This window comes from Scyliorhinus torazame, chromosome 9 (assembly GCF_047496885.1).
Source record: "Scyliorhinus torazame isolate Kashiwa2021f chromosome 9, sScyTor2.1, whole genome shotgun sequence".
In the NCBI taxonomy this organism is placed as follows: domain Eukaryota; kingdom Metazoa; phylum Chordata; class Chondrichthyes; order Carcharhiniformes; family Scyliorhinidae; genus Scyliorhinus; species Scyliorhinus torazame.
In genome coordinates this window covers 123,164,326-123,180,048 of record NC_092715.1, presented here as the reverse complement: position 1 = coordinate 123,180,048, position 15,723 = coordinate 123,164,326, and the positions used below count along the sequence as shown (strand labels likewise).

Here is a 15,723-nt window from a genome sequence, read left to right as displayed (position 1 = left end):
ATCCAAAGGGGTATACCTGTTCGAGAGGGGGACAACCACAGGGGATTCCTGCACTGACTGCCTGCCCTTTCTGGTGGTCACCCATTTCTCTGCCTGCACCTTGGGTGTGACCACATTTACATAACTGCGATCTATGACGCTTTCCGCCACCTGCATGCTCCTAAGTGCATCCAGTTGCTGCTCCAACCGAACCATGCGGTCTGTGAGGAGCTCCAGTTGGGTGCACTTTCTGCAGATGAAGCCATCCGGGACGCTGGAAGCCTCCCGGACCTGCCACATCTCACAGTCAGAGCACTGCACCCCTCTAACTGACATTGCGTCAATTAATTAAAATTAAAATTAAAACATTTTTTTTTTTTAATATATTTTTTTTTAATTTCAAAGTTACTGTTAACTATCTGTTTCCTAGCACTAGATTTCTAATAGAAATGCGAAAGCTAAATATAGTACTCTCCGATCTCTGGCTTAGATATCCCTCTAAATTATAATTAAGTAATTATGTTTAATTAGTTACCAATGCTTAATTTTTTAAATTTAGTGTAGATTCCCAACCAGCCACTCAGGCCACAGCTTTTCTGTGATGTCACTTCAGTTTCCCCCCGACACACACAATTTGAAAAAGGTATAAAAGTAAAAATGAGTAAAAATCACTTACTTACCTTCTTACCCTCTGAGTGTCTTAGATGTTCTCAGGTTCTCTCGCTGACAGAGACTGCTCCTCCTCCTCCGAACTTATACTCACAGTGTCCACTATTACCACCTCGGCAACGTGCTTCTCCACCGGAGTTCGGCTCTAGGTCAGACTTGATCAGCTCCTTTTCCGCACCGCTAATAAGACATTGGACAGCCCAGTACCCAACTTATGCTCTACTTTCATACAAGAACTCTGTGTTTGTTCGCCACTACAGAGTTCGGGGTGAGCTGATTTCTGCCACTTGTGCTTCACAATCCTTCGTGCCTTTGGTGCCTCAATACCAACTTCAAATCTTGACCTTCGTGTGGGAGATTCCTCCTCTTGACAGCCAGTCTAAGGCTGGGCGTTTGTGGCAGCGCTATCTTGTCTGTTTGTTGATCAGCAAAAGCCACAAATCCTTAATACTATCAGCAGTTAGTACCAAACCTGATCTATTATCATGTCACTATACAGTCAAGACTTATATCACTATGTTTATCACTATAGGTACCTTATTTTAAACTGTACCTTTTGACCTGTCTGACTCCTGCATATTCGAAACAATCTTTACTCCGGCTTTCCGATCGAGGCCTTCAATCGGAACTCACCAGAAGTAAGATCCTGCCAGACTAAGCCAATATGTTGTGGGAAAAATCAACCACTTCAAGAGTCAGACTTGTTGTGTTCAAATAAGTGCAGTTTTATTGTTACACGAAGCTTCGGGAGAAAGCATACGTACCCCGCGGTACAGTAGCCAGCCTTTCTCCCGGTTTGAATGGTAGTCATTCATTTTATACTTTGGGTTCATAATGAGCCCAGATACAAAACAATTATCACCTTGTTATCTTTAAACATTTTATAGATTATACATCGCTATTTGTAAGCGTTTTGCCATTTACACATGGCCACAGGCAAAGAGGTTTTACAGGTTACAGGCAGCAGCAGGAAAGTAGTGTCGATTGTCCCTTTGTTTTAGGAAATGGCCCAAGACATTCATATTAGCATATCATTGTGTACACCTTGGCTGAAGTCAGCTTTATTCAAGTGGTGTCCCACATTTATATATTTCGTAATCTTCCTGTCTGGCACCCTTTGTCCTGGATCTGTTCCTATCTGTCCTACTGGCACCCCGCTGGACTCCAGGCATCAGTTATGTCTGCTTTATTCTCTGTGTCTCCATCTTGTGTGTCAGGCAGCCATCTTCTGTGCCAAGTGCCCTTCTGAACCATTTCCCACTTCAGTCATGATCTAATCAACTCCATACTCCCAGAATGCCTTGATCCACTGCAATTCGCATATCGCCGCAACTGGTCCATAGCAGACGCCATCTCCCTGGCCATATACTCATCCCGAGAGCATCTCGACAACAAGGACTCCCACATCAGACTCTTACTTATTGACTACAACTCTGCCTTCAACACTGTAATCCCAGCCAAGCTCATAGCAAAGCTCCAAAACCTAGGACTTGGCTCCTCACTCTGAAACTGGATCCTCAACTTTCTGACCCACAGACCACAATCAGAAAGAATAAACAACACCACCTCCACAATAGTCCTTAATACTGGAGCCCCGCAAGGCTGCATACTTAGCCCCTACTATATTTCCTGTGCACACACAACTGCATGGCAAACTTTGGTTCCAACTCCAACCACAAGTTTGCTGACGACACGACCATAGTGGGTCGGATCTCGAATAACGACGAATCAGAATACAGGAGGGAGATAGAGAACCTAGTGGAGTGGTGCAATGACAACAATCTATCCCTCAATGCCAGCAAAATTAAAGAGCTAGTCATTGATTTCAGGAAGCAAAGTACTGTACACACCCCGGTCTGCATCAACTGGGCCCAGGTGCAATGAACAAATCCAAATCTCCTAAACTCCATCGAGTACAGACCCAGAGTCCTTAACCGCTCTTCATACAACAAGTCCTTCATTCATGGGATCATTTTTGTGAACCTCCCCTGGACCCTGTCCAAGGCCAGCACATCCTTGGATACGCAGCCCAAAACTGCTCTCATTATTCCAAATGGTCTGACCAGAGCCTTAAAGAGCCTCAACAGTACATCCCTGTTGTTGTATTCTAGCCCTCTCGACATGAATGCTAACATTGCATTTGCCTTCCTAACTGCCAACTGAACCAGCATGTTGACCTTAAGAGAATCCTGAACTTTTTGTGCTTCTGATTTCCTAAGCCTTTTCCCATTTAGAAAATAGTCTATGCCTCCATAGTGCATAACCTCACACTTTTCCACATTGTATTCCATCTGCCACTTCTTTGCCCACTCTCCTAACCTGTCCAGGTCCTTCAACAGCCTCCCTGCTTCCTCTGCACAAACTGTCCCTCTACATATCTTTGTATCATCTGCAAACTTAGCAACAGTGCCCTCAGTTCCTTCTTTCAGATCATTAATGTATAACGTGAATAGCTGTAGTCCCAACACTGACCCCTGCGGAACACCACTAGTCACCAGCTGCAATCCTGAAAAGGACTCCTTTATCCCCACTCTCTGCCTTGTGCCAGTCAGACAATTCTCTATCCATGCCCATAACACCATGGGCTCGTATCTTATTTAGCAGCCTCCTGCATGGCTCCTTGTCAAAAGGTCTTCTGGAAATCCAAATGGATCACGTCCACTGGTTCTCCTTTGTCTAACTTCTTCATTACGTCCTCAAAGAATTCTAGCAGATTTGTCAGGTATGACCCCCCCTTGATGAATCCATGTTGACTCAGTCCTATTTCATTATGCACTTCTAAGTACTCCACAATCTCATCCTCTAAAATCTTATCAATTACTGAAGCCAGGCTAACCGGACTAAAATTTCCTGGCTTCTGCCTCCCTCCACCTCTGGTAAAGAGAGTCTGGGGAAGGGCAGCGCGGTGGCGCAGTGGTTAGCACTGCTGTCTCATGGCGCCGAGGTCCCAGGTTCGATCCCGGCTCTTTATCATTGTCCGTGTGGAGTTTGCACATTCTCCCATGTTTGCGTGGGTTTCGCCCCCACAATCCAAAGATGTGCAGGGTAGATGGATTGGCCATGCTAAATTTTGTGTTAATTGGGAAAAAATGAATTGGGTACTCTAAATTGATTTTTAAACAAGAGTCTGTGGAATTAATAATGGCAAACAAGGAAATGGTGGAAACGTTGAACAGGTATTTTGTGTCTGTTATGACTGTAGAAAAGTTTTCAAAGATACTCAAAAATCAGAGGCGAAAGGGAGGCAGGAACTTAAAACAATCACCATCACCATGGAAAAGGCACTCGAAAAAACTATTAGACTTAAAGGCTGGCAAGTCTCCAGGACCTGATGGACTGCATTCTGGAGTGTTAAAATAAGTTGTTGCAGAGATAGATATTGTAAGGTTGTTTGGTGTCTCACCAAGAGGCTTAGAAGCTTGTGTGGTTGAATATAAACCATTTATTGCTGACAAACAAGTACATACATACCCCAAGGTATAACTCTAATTGGTGTTATCTTCATGCTGACTTAGCTCATGGGCATATTGTTGTTAGAAGAATCCATAGAATCCCTACAGCGCAGAAGGAGGCCATTCGGCCCATCATGCCTGCACCAGTCCTTGGAAAGAGCACCCTACTTAAGCCCACACCTCCACCCTATCCCTGTAACCCAGTAACACCACCTAACCTTTTTTTTGACACTAAGGGAGCAATCTATCATGGCCAATCCACCTAACCTGCACATCTTTGGACTGTGGGAGGAAACCGGAGCACCCAGAGGAAACCTACGCAGACAGGGGAAGAAAGTGCAAACTCCGCACAGAGAGTCACCCAATGCTGGAATTGAACCTGGGATCTTGGAGCTGTGAGGCAGCAGTGCTAACCATTGTGCCACCATGCCACCCTTCTCTGACACACATTCTATCATCATGTGACTCCATCATAATGTGGGTGGTACTGTTTCCCCACTCCCGCATTAACCCTACTAACCAAAAACCCTTGTACTACAATGGAGACATATTAGTCTAGACATAGAATTCTTTAGATCCTGGAAGGGTCCCAGCAGCTTGGAAAATAGCAAATGTAACATTGTTATTCAAGAAAGGAGAGAAACTGAATGAAGGAAAAATAAACCAGTTAGCCTAACATCTGTCATAGAGCAAATGCTAGAATTCATCATTAAGGAAGTAATAGCAAGATATTTATAAAATCATAATTTGATCAGGCAGAGTCAGCCTTGTTTTGTGAAAGAGGAATCATGTTTAACTAATGCATTAAAGTTATTTGCATGGGGAACATACTTGCGACCTTTGAAGAGCTGGCCGAGGGACTCGAACTACCGAACAAACAGGAACTCCAATATTTACAAGTCAAAATTTTTCTCTGCAAGGAAACGACGAGGTACCCTAGGGCCCTGAGAGACTCATTGTTGGAGGAGCTACTGGACGTGGACAGTATGGAAAAAGGGAACTGCGGGGACATATCCGGACGACTTTTAGAAAGGATGTGCTCACCACTGGTCGGAACGAGGATGAAATGAGAGGAGGCATTAGGGACGCAAGTAGGATGGGGATTCTGGAGCGAAGCACTGAACAGGGCCAATTCCATCTCCTCCTGCGCAAGGCAGTTTAAAGTGGTGCACAGAACATATTGACAAGAGCCCGAATGAGCAGGTTCTTTCTGGAGGTGGAGGTAAAATGTGAACCGTGCCAGGGAGGCCCTACCAACCACACCCACATGTTCTAGACCTGCCCCAGACTTGTCGGGTTCTGGACAGCCTTCTTCGGGGCGATGTCCAAGGTCATGGGGGTGAGGGTGGAGCCATGCCCGAGAGTGGCAGTCATCGGGGTATAGGACCAGCCAGAACATCTCATGGGGAAGAGGGCAAACGTCCTTGCATTTGCTTCCCTAATCACCAGGGGGGCGGGGGTGGGGGGGTCGCAACAGCGGGGAGAGACCCAAGAGAACGCCAAAGGGTAACCCAAGGAGAGACCAACACTGGGACCAGAGGGCCTCTCACAAAGCTACAAGTGTAAAACAAACGGCAAAACAAACCATCTATGGTGAAGTGAAGGCCGAGGATAGGACCCGGAGACCATAGAAAAGGGGTGGGGGCAGCAGGGGGTTGGGGGAACAAAGGGCAGGTGGAGAGGGGGGGGGTCGAAAAGGAACAACATGTAAATTGTAAATAATAACCATTTTACTCATCTCTTCTACAGTGTAAAAATGCAAACTTTAATAAAAATATTTATTAACAAACAAGTTATTTGAGGAAGTAACAAGCAAGATGGATAAAGGGGCACCTGTTGATGTGTACTTTCATTTCCTGAAGGCTTTTGATAAGGTGCCACATCAAAGGTTACTGCTCAAAATAAGTGGGCATGGTGTAGGGGGTAATAAAGGACTAGTTATCTAACAGGAAGCAGAAAGTATGGATAAATGGGTCTTTTTTGGGGGGTTGGCAAGTGTAACTAGTGGAGTGCCACAGGGATCAGTGTTGGGACCTCAACTATTTACTATCTGAGGGGTGGCACAGTGGTTAGCATTGCTGCCTACGGCGCTGAGGACCCGGGTTCGAATCCAGGCCCTGGGTCACTGTCCGTGTGGAGTTTGCACATTCTCCCCATATCTACGCGTGTTTCACCCGCACAACCCAAAGATGTGCTGGTTAGGTGGATTGGTCACGCTAAACTGCCCCTTAATTGGAAAAAAAAATAATTGGGTGCTCTAAATTTATTTTTAAAAACTATTTACTATCTGTAATCAATGACTTGGAAGAAGGGATCGATAGTATGGGTGGTGAATTTGTTGATAATACCAAGATAGGTAGGAAGGTAAGTTGTCAACAGGGAGTAAAGAGTCTATAAAGAATATAGTGTGAATGGGCAAAATTTGGCAGATGGGTATAATATGAGAAAATGTGAAATTGTCAATTTTGGCAGGAAGAACGGAAATGTATGTACTGTCTTTTTAAAATTCATTTATGGGATGTGAGCATCGCTGGTTAGGCCAGCATTTATTGCCCATCCCTAATTGCCCTGAAGGTGGTGGTGAGTTGCTTTCTTGAACCGCTGCAGTCCTTGAGGTGTAGGTACACCCCTGTGTTGTTAGGGAGAGAGTTCCAGGATATTGCCCCAGCGATAGTGAAAGAGCAACGATATATTTCCAAGTTAAGGTGGTAAGTATCTTGGAGGGGAACTTCCAGGTGGTGGGGTTCCCAGGTATCTGATGCTCTTGTCCTTCTAGATGGTAGTGGTCGTGGGTTGGAAGGTGCTGTCTGAGGAACCTCAGACAACACTTTTCGAAATGGAGTGAGATTGCATAACTCTGGTAGAGATGAATCTGGGTGTCCTGGTACACGAATCACAAAAGGTTAATATGTTGTCCTCTAACAAAATTCAGTGGAGGGCTCAGAGAGTTCCATTTCGGAAGCTAGCTGGCTTGGTGATTATTGCACACTCTAAAATAAGTTTTTAAAGTATGCAGGTAAAGCAAGTGATTAGGAAAGCAAATGGCTGGGGCAGTACGGTGGCGCAGTGGTTAGCATTGCTGCCTCACGGCGCCGAGGTCCCAGATTCGATCCCGGCTCTGGGTCACTCTCCGTGTGGAGTTTGCACATTCTCCCCGTGTTTGCGTGGGTTTCGCCTCCACAACCCAAAAATGTGTAAGTTAGGTGGATTGGTCACACTAAATTGCCTGTTAATTGGAAAAAATTAATTGGGTACTCTAAAATTTAAAAAGAAAAAAAAAGGAAAGCAAATGGAGAATGTTGGCATTTATTGCAAGGGAAACAGAATATTTAAAAAAGTAGGAACGTTTTACTGCAGCTGTACATAGAACCATAGAACCCCTACATTGCAGAAGGAGGCCATTCGGCCCATCGAGTCTGCACCGGCCCTCTGAAAGAGCACTCTACTCAGGCCCGCTCACCTAACCCATGACCCAACCTAATCTGGACCTCCTTGGACACTAAGGGGTAATTTTAGCATGACCAATCCACCTAACCACATCTTTGGACATCGGGAGACATACCTTTTTTAATTTTGTAAATTGAATGTTAAATACGTTCATTGTGGGGAAACCCCTAGTAGTGTTTTTCGAACTTTTTTTTCCCAGGACCTACTTTTGCCAGCTGGCTGACCTTCGGGACACGCTTGATGGCCGGCACAGACATGATGGGCTGAAGGGCCTCTTTCTGTGTTGTAAAACTATATGACTGTATGAAAGTAGAGTTATATTCAAAGTGCAGAGCAGAGACACGAGGTTTTTAAAAATATATATATTTTTATTCTCCTTTTTCTCCCAAATTTACACCCAACAATAAATAATAATCAGTAATGAGTGAAATGTCAATCCCCACATCAATAACAACGATCCCATCCTCCCACCAAACCCCCAAACATTAGTCCGCATGTTAACATAAACAAATGACAAAAAGGAACCAGGAATCACCCATAGTCACCATTAACACATACAGACCCCCTCCCCCGAATGTTCAATGTAATCCAATTCTCGAAAGTGCATGATGAATAATGCCCATGAATTGTAGAACCCCTCCATCCTTCCCCTCAGTTCAAATTTGACCTTCTCAGGAGTCAAGAATTCCAGCCGATCCCCCCGCCACGCCAGGGCACAGGATGGAGAGATTAATCTCCACCCTAACAGGATCCATCTTCGGGCAATCAACGTGGCGAAGGCTCCAACATCTGCCTCCACACCCGTTTCCAACCCTGGCTGTTCCGACACCCTGAATATGGCCTCCCGAGGGCCCGGGTCCAGTTTCACGTGCACCACTTTAGAGATTACCCTAAAAACCTCCTTCCAGTAATCCGGAGCACCTCTCACCAGAAACCCTCCTCCATACCCTCTCCAAACTCTTCCTCCCACTTTGCGTTGATCCCATCCAGCGATGCCTTCTCCTCTTCCAAAATAGCCCCGTAAACTGCCGATACTACCCACTTCTCCAGTCGCCCTGTCGTCAGCACCTCCTCCAGCAATGTGGAAGCCAGCTCTACTGGGAAGCTCTGTATCTCCTTTCTGGCAAAGTCTCGAACCTGCATGGATCTAAATATTTTCCCCTACTCCAGCCCATACTTCGTTCCCAGCTCCTTCAATCCTGTATCCGACCCCCAAGAAATAAATATTGTAGTGTCCTAATTCCTTTCTCCTCCCATCTCTGAAAATTTCCATCCCACTTCCCTGGCTCAAATCTATGGTTCCCCCGAATCGGCACTTCCCTTGACCCTGCCCCAACCTAAAGTGCTGGGGAAACTGCCTCCAAATTCTCAACGAAGCTATTACTACCGGACTCCCTGAATATCTCCCAGGGGCTGTCGAGAGCGGAGCTGTTGCTAGCGCCTTCAGTCCTGACCCCCTATACAAACTCTCCTCCATTCTGACCCATTGGGAGTCAACCCCTCTGATCCAGCTCCGTACCTTCTCCACATTCACCGCCCAGTAATAATACATCAGGTTCGGAAGACCCAAACACCCTGCCTGCCTTCCTCTCCAGTAGCACCTTTCTAATTTTGGCCACCTTCTCTCCCCATATGAACGAGGTAATCATCCCTTCAATCTCTCTTAAAAAATTCCTTTGGCACGAAAATCGGCAGGCATTGGAAAATAAACAGGAATCGCGGCAACACATTCATTTTACCCGGCTGTACACGAGCCCGAGAGCCACGAGGTTGATGTCAATGTTTGAATTATGGAAAAAAACATTTGCTAATAATAGTGTAGATGGGCTTTAGAGTGGTTTCAAAGGTCGGCGCAACATCGAGGGCCGAAGGGCCTGTACTGCGCTGTAATGTTCTATGCTCTATGTTCTACATTCTAGCACCTTCACAACTGCATGAGTATAAAGTAGTTTGAAACCAGTCACTGCTGCAATGCCAATTTATGCACAAAAATCACGTAAACAGCAATGTGAAAAAGACCAGAAAGTCTGATTTTGTGATGTTGGTTGAGTGATAAATGTTACTTAGGACATCAGGGATAATTCCCTGCTCTTATTAATGTAGTCCATGGAATCTTTTATATCCACAGAGCCTCCATGTAATATGGTAACTGAAAAATGGCATTTCTAGCAGGGCAGCATGCCTGCAGTACTACACTTAGCCTAGTTGTGAAGGTGAACCCACAACCGTCGGATGTAGAGACAAGAGCGTTATCCACTGAGCCACGATGAACACAGAGGAGAGACTACAGAAATTTATGCTTTAATAGCCCTTAATCCCAAAGATAATCTTGCAAGAGAAGATGCAGTGTGCTAATAAATGGTTGGGGAGGATGAATCCAGAGCACTGCTGTAAATTAAATTACAGTACGAAGCCTTACAACACCAGGTTAAAGTCCAACAGGTTTGTTTCGATGTCACTAGCTTTCGGAGCGCTGCTCCTTCCTCAGGTGAATGAAGAGGTCTGTTCCAGAAACACATATATAGACAAATTCAAAGATGCCAAACAATGCTTGGAATGCGAGCATTAGCAGGTGATTAAATCTTTACAGATCCAGAGATGGGGTAACCCCAGGTTAAAGAGGTGTGAATTGTACCAAGCCAGGACAGTTGGTAGGATTTCGCAGGCCAGATGGTGGGGGATGAATGTAATGCGACATGAATCCCAGGTCCCGGTTGAGGCCGCACTCATGTGTGCGGAACTTGGCTATAAGTTTCTGCTCGGCGATTCTGCGTTGTCGCGGGTCCTGAAGGCCGCCTTGGAGAACGCTTACCCGCAGATCAGAGGCTGAATGCCCTTGACTGCTGAAGTGTTCCCCGACTGGAAGGGAACATTCCTGCCTGGTGATTGTTGCGCGATGTCCGTTCATTCGTTGTCGCAGCGTCTGCATGGTCTCGCCAATGTACCACGCTTCGGGACATCCTTTCCTGCAGCGTATGAGGTAGACAACGTTGGCCGAGTCGCACGAGTATGTACCGCGTACCTGGTGGGTGGTGTTCTCACGTGTAATAGTGGTATCCATGTCGATGATCTGGCACGTCTTGCAGAGATTGCCACGACAGAGTTGTGTGGTGTCGTGGTCACTGTTCTGAAGACTGGGTAGTTTGCTGCAAACAATGGTTCGTTTGAGGTTGCGTGGTTGTTTGCAGGCAAGTAGTGGGGGTGTGGGGATGACCTTGGCAAGATGTTCATCGTCATCAATGACGTGTTGAAGTCTGTGAAGATGACGTAGTTTCTCCGCTCTGGGGAAGTACTGGACGACGAAGGGTATTCTGTCGGTTGTGTCCCATGTTTGTCTTCTGAGGAGGTCGGTCCGGTTTTTCGCTGTGGCGCGTTGGAACTGTCGATCGATGAGTCGAGTGCCATATCCCGTTCGTACGAGGGCATCTTTCAACGTCTGTAGATGTCTGTTACGCTCCTCCTCGTCTGAGCAGATCCTGTGTATACGGAGCGCTTGTCCATAGGGGATGGCTTCTTTAATGTGTTTAGGGTGGAAGCTGGAGAAGTGGAGCATCATGAGGTTATCCGTAGGTTTGCGGTAAAGCGAAGAGCTGAGGTGACCGTCCTTGATGGAGACGAGTGTGTCCAAGAATGCAACTGATTTTGGAGAGTAGTCCATGGTGAGTCTGATGGTTGGATGGAACTTATTAATGTCATCGTGTAGTCGTTTCAGTGATTCTTCGCCGTGGGTCCAAAGGAAAAAAATGTCATCGATGTATCTGGTGTATAACATCGGTTGAAGGTCCTGTGCGGTGAGTAGGTCCTGTTCAAACTTGTGCATGAAGATGTTGGCGTATTGGGGTGCGAATTTGGTCCCCATGGCTGTTCCGTGCGTCTGGATGAAGAACTTGTTGTCGAAGGTGAAGACGTTGTGATCCAGAATGAAGCGGATGAGTTGCAGAATTGCGTCTGGAGATTGGCAGTTGTCGGTGTTGAGTACTGAGGCTGTTGCAGCAATGCCGTCGTCATGGGGGATGCTGGTGTAGAGTGCCGAGACGTCCATTGTGACGAGGAATGTTCCTGGTTCAACTGGTCCATGGGTGCTGAGTTTCTGTAGGAAGTCCGTCGTGTCGCGACAGAAGCTGGGTGTACCTTGTACGATGGGTTTCAAGATGCCCTCGATATAGCCAGAGAGGTTCTCACACAGGGTCCCACTGCCTGCGACAACGCAGAATCGCCGAGCAGAAACCTATAGCCAAGTTCCGCACACATGAGTGCGGCCTCAACCGGGACCTGGGATTCATGTCGCATTACATTCATCCCCCACCATCTGGCCTGCGAAATCCTACCAACTGTCCTGGCTTGGTACAATTCACACCTCTTTAACCTGCGGTTACCCCATCTCTGGATCTGTAAAGATTTAATCACCTGCTAATGCTCGCATTCCAAGCATTGTTTGGCATCTTTGAATTTGTCTATATATGTGTTTCTGGAACAGACCTCTTCATTCACCTGAGGAAGGAGCAGCGCTCCGAAAGCTAGTGACATCGAAACAAACCTGTTGGACTTTAACCTGGTGTTGTAAGACTTCGTACTGTGCTCACCCCAGTCCAACGCCGGCATCTCCACATCGTAAATTAAATTGAGTAAGACAAAGAAATGCAGGTTTAAACTCGGAAAGGCTGCTTTTGGGATTGGCATCAATATGTGTTTCACTTATGACCAGATGATTTTTGGGGGCGCGGGGGGGCTGGTGGAGCAGACAAAGGCAGCGAGTTTCCATAAAAGTCGGAGGATTTTCCTTCAGTAGCTGTTGTGAAAGACTCCGAGTGATTGTTCTGTACCAGGTTTAATCTGGTAAATGCAGTGAGTTTTGGTGCCAGTTTTCTCCAAACCCTGTTGTCCTTCACACATTTTGAATGGATGTGTAAACTCTCCCACCTGATGTTTGGCTTCCCAAAAGCTCCTTCCAACAAGAGGACCGAGAGAGTGAGTGTGTAAGCGGAGGGCTTTCAGGGTGGGGGTCTGTGCTAGCTTCTGTACAGAAATGGGAACTGAGCCTCTTGGTGGGTGAACCTGAAAAGCTACTCAATTTAAGTTTAGTTGATTTAAAGACTTTAGACTGATTGGTTACGACCCAATGTCCTGTTACTCGGCATCAGTCTTGTCCGCAGGTGATGGTTCCAAATTACAGCTTACTGTCTGGCTTGATGTTGGGATGTCCGTCAGCCTGCCAGTCCACTCTGCTTCTCACTCCTGGGCCATGCATTCTCCCATATCTTTCCCTCACATAAGCTTTTTTTCTGTTTCCATCCTGCTGATCTTACTCAGTAGTTGGGACACCTATGTTAATTTCAGGGTGCAACCCTTTTTACACCTGCCGCGACCCACCCACAGGTCGCGACCCCACTTTGAAAAAGCCTGACCTAGTAAATGTCTAGAGGCTGGCAAATCCCACAAACTTAAGATAATTACAATTCAATGGGTAACTTGTGTTTATGGATGAGGTCAGTAAAGGAAAAGGATGAGACTCCTAAAACAGCAGGTGGGCTTACTTCACTAATGAACTGGAGACATGACATTAGAAGTTATGCAACTAACAGATATGTTGTTCATGTGGCTTCCCAGAATTAAGGAAGCTTTGGAGTAAAAAGGTGACCTGCACTTGTACCTGCGAACAGGCCATGTACGTACAGTGCCTTGGAGATGGATGGAGCTAAATTAGATGTTTAATTTTTGAGAATATCGCTGTAAATGCAGTTAGGATATAGCCAGCAGGGCAGACTGGTTAACGCTTGGAAAAGCAGCTAAGAGACTGTTGTTAGCTTTGCATCTTATATAAGTTGTAGCTCCTTGAAAGTCAAGAGATAAAGCCAGATCTACACCTGAAATAGGGCAAATGCTAGATTTATCCTACAGGAGGCAGCCTCTGATTAAAAGCTGGTACTCTCTATTCGGCAAAGTTGATAAGGGAAAAAAGGACTGGAAGATTTGTATAGTTGGATGCTAAATAAATAAATCTACAGTAATCCTCTTAATGAAAGGCAGTTAACCTTGTTGCTGTTGGAGTTCTGGAAGTAATCAGTTTGCTTGCAGTTTGAAACCATATCACTGGAATATTGGAAGCCAAGAGTGTTTTAAGCCGCTGTACAGGAGTTGCAGGGAAGCCTGTGTTTCAGCTATGGAATCCAGAGTCATGAAGTTTTAAAGGAAAGTTATAGGGCCGTTCAGTTAAAAGCTAATAGAACCCAAACCTTAGAATACGGCTGAAACCCTGAAGAGAAATCAGAGTGAATGCTGATGAGCTGTGATATACCTTTTGGGTTGGTCCAAGGAAAAATGAATGAGTCTTCAGGATTTCCTAAGATAAGAGCAAATAGAAAGTAGAGTTTATAACATAAATATCTGTAGGCTGTAGTGTTTAGTTTATAGAGTTTACTTTGCTTAATTCCTTTTGATGTACAATAAAATGTGTTTTGTTTAAACTCTTGAAACCTTGTGGCATAGGTCTGTTGGTCATTTGGTGGGTATTAATTTCATTTTAAACATTAACAGTGTCTAAAAGGATAGTAACAATGGCTAGATCAGTGGTGAGTCTTTCTTTACTTAAGCAGTAAATTTAACTGTTGAATAAATAAGGGTATGGCACAGCAACTCAGATCTGTGGAGTGCACATTCTGTTCCATGTGGGAATTCCATGGCCCTTCTCATGTCCCAGATAATCATGTGCAGGAAGTGTCTTCAGCTGCAGCAGCTTGTGCTCTGGGTTTCGGAGTTTGAACAGCAACTAGTGTTATTGTGGCGCATCTGGGAAGTTGAGAGTTTTGTGGATAACACCTTCCTGCACCAGCCCGTAGCTTAAGGGTATGCAGGCAGAGAGGGAATGAGTGACTGTCTGGCAGTTGCGAAGGACCAGGAATCCCCTGACTGTATCGCACATTCAGTTCCAATATATGCAACAATCCTTGGTTTGTACACAGGATTTCTATTCATATTTAATTAAAGCGAAGTGGAAATTGGTCAAATTGTTCGAACATTATACCCTTAAAAAATGAAAATTTATTTCTTCCAATTAAGGCCCCTTCTCTCTTTCCCCCCCCCCCCCCCCAAATAAAATTAAACTATGGCTAATTTATAATTAATTGTACTTCATCTGACCATTGTGAATTATTTCACAAGCATGGTCATAATTGTCTTCATTAGTTAATCTTGTGTAATTTTTAAACCAGCAACACCTAGCTATTAAATTTGTCCTTGTGTTGATTATTAGGTGGATCCACATTTTGTGCCATTGCCTCACTCTGTCTGATGGGGAAACTGAAAGAGGTCTTCTCTGAGAAGGAACTAAATAGAATAAGACGATGGTGTATAATGAGACAGCAGAATGGTTTCCATGGCCGACCCAATAAACCTGTAGATACATGCTACTCATTCTGGGTTGGTGCAACCCTCAAGGTAATTCAAACCTCAGAATTGTGCTCATGCTGAAATATTTTCCATGCTGAAATATTTTCTATAAGATCTTCTGGTTTTGTTTATATTGTATTACATTCCTATGTTTATGCTGGACACACTGGCTCAAGAATCCATCCTCTCTCAAGGGTAGAGAATGGGCAGATCAAAAGTCAATTGCTGCAATTTGAGTTAGAACCTACTTCTGTGGGAATTCTGCCCTGGTTCTTTCTGGTAGTCTTTTCCAAAGGGACGGGCCAATTCAGATTACTTACTAGGCCTTCCCAGGAGATTTTGTCCTGACTGCTCTTTGTGATGTTCACTCCAGTTGAAAACAGACCTGTAAAAAGGACTTGTCCTGTTAATGTGGCAAGGTGAAATCTAACCTGGATGAGTTCAAGCTCTACTTTACAACCTGAGCGCGTAATCAACAATGGCACTTCATTGTCATATTGAGGAAATGCTAAATTGTCAAAAGTGTTATCCTTCAACTAAGAAATTGAACCGTTCAGGTATTATTTGAAAAAGGCTGGGAATTTCCTGCATATCTTCCTGCAAATATTACTAATAGATAAGTTAAATATTATTCCATTGCTGTGTGCATAACAACTTGATATATTTATGTACAGAACTGGGACCACAAATTTTCACAATATACATTCATGATCTTGAAGATGGAACTGAAGGCACTGTTGCTAAGTTTGCAGATGATACAATGATCTGTGGAGGGACAGGTAGTATTGAG

The 15,723-nt window shown here is 45.0% G+C and overlaps 1 protein-coding gene across 4 annotated transcripts in view; it reads left to right on the top strand.

The window, feature by feature from the left end:
- The window catches only part of pggt1b (protein geranylgeranyltransferase type I, beta subunit), a 123,155-nt gene that overhangs the window by 104,298 nt on the left and 3,134 nt on the right, over window positions 1–15,723 (top strand). For all 4 annotated transcript variants that reach the window (XM_072516479.1, XM_072516478.1, XM_072516475.1 and 1 more), the window contains one exon: window positions 14,797–14,981. In XM_072516479.1, coding sequence (XP_072372580.1) covers window positions 14,797–14,981 — 185 coding nt within the window. The remainder of the gene's footprint in view (window positions 1–14,796; window positions 14,982–15,723) is intronic.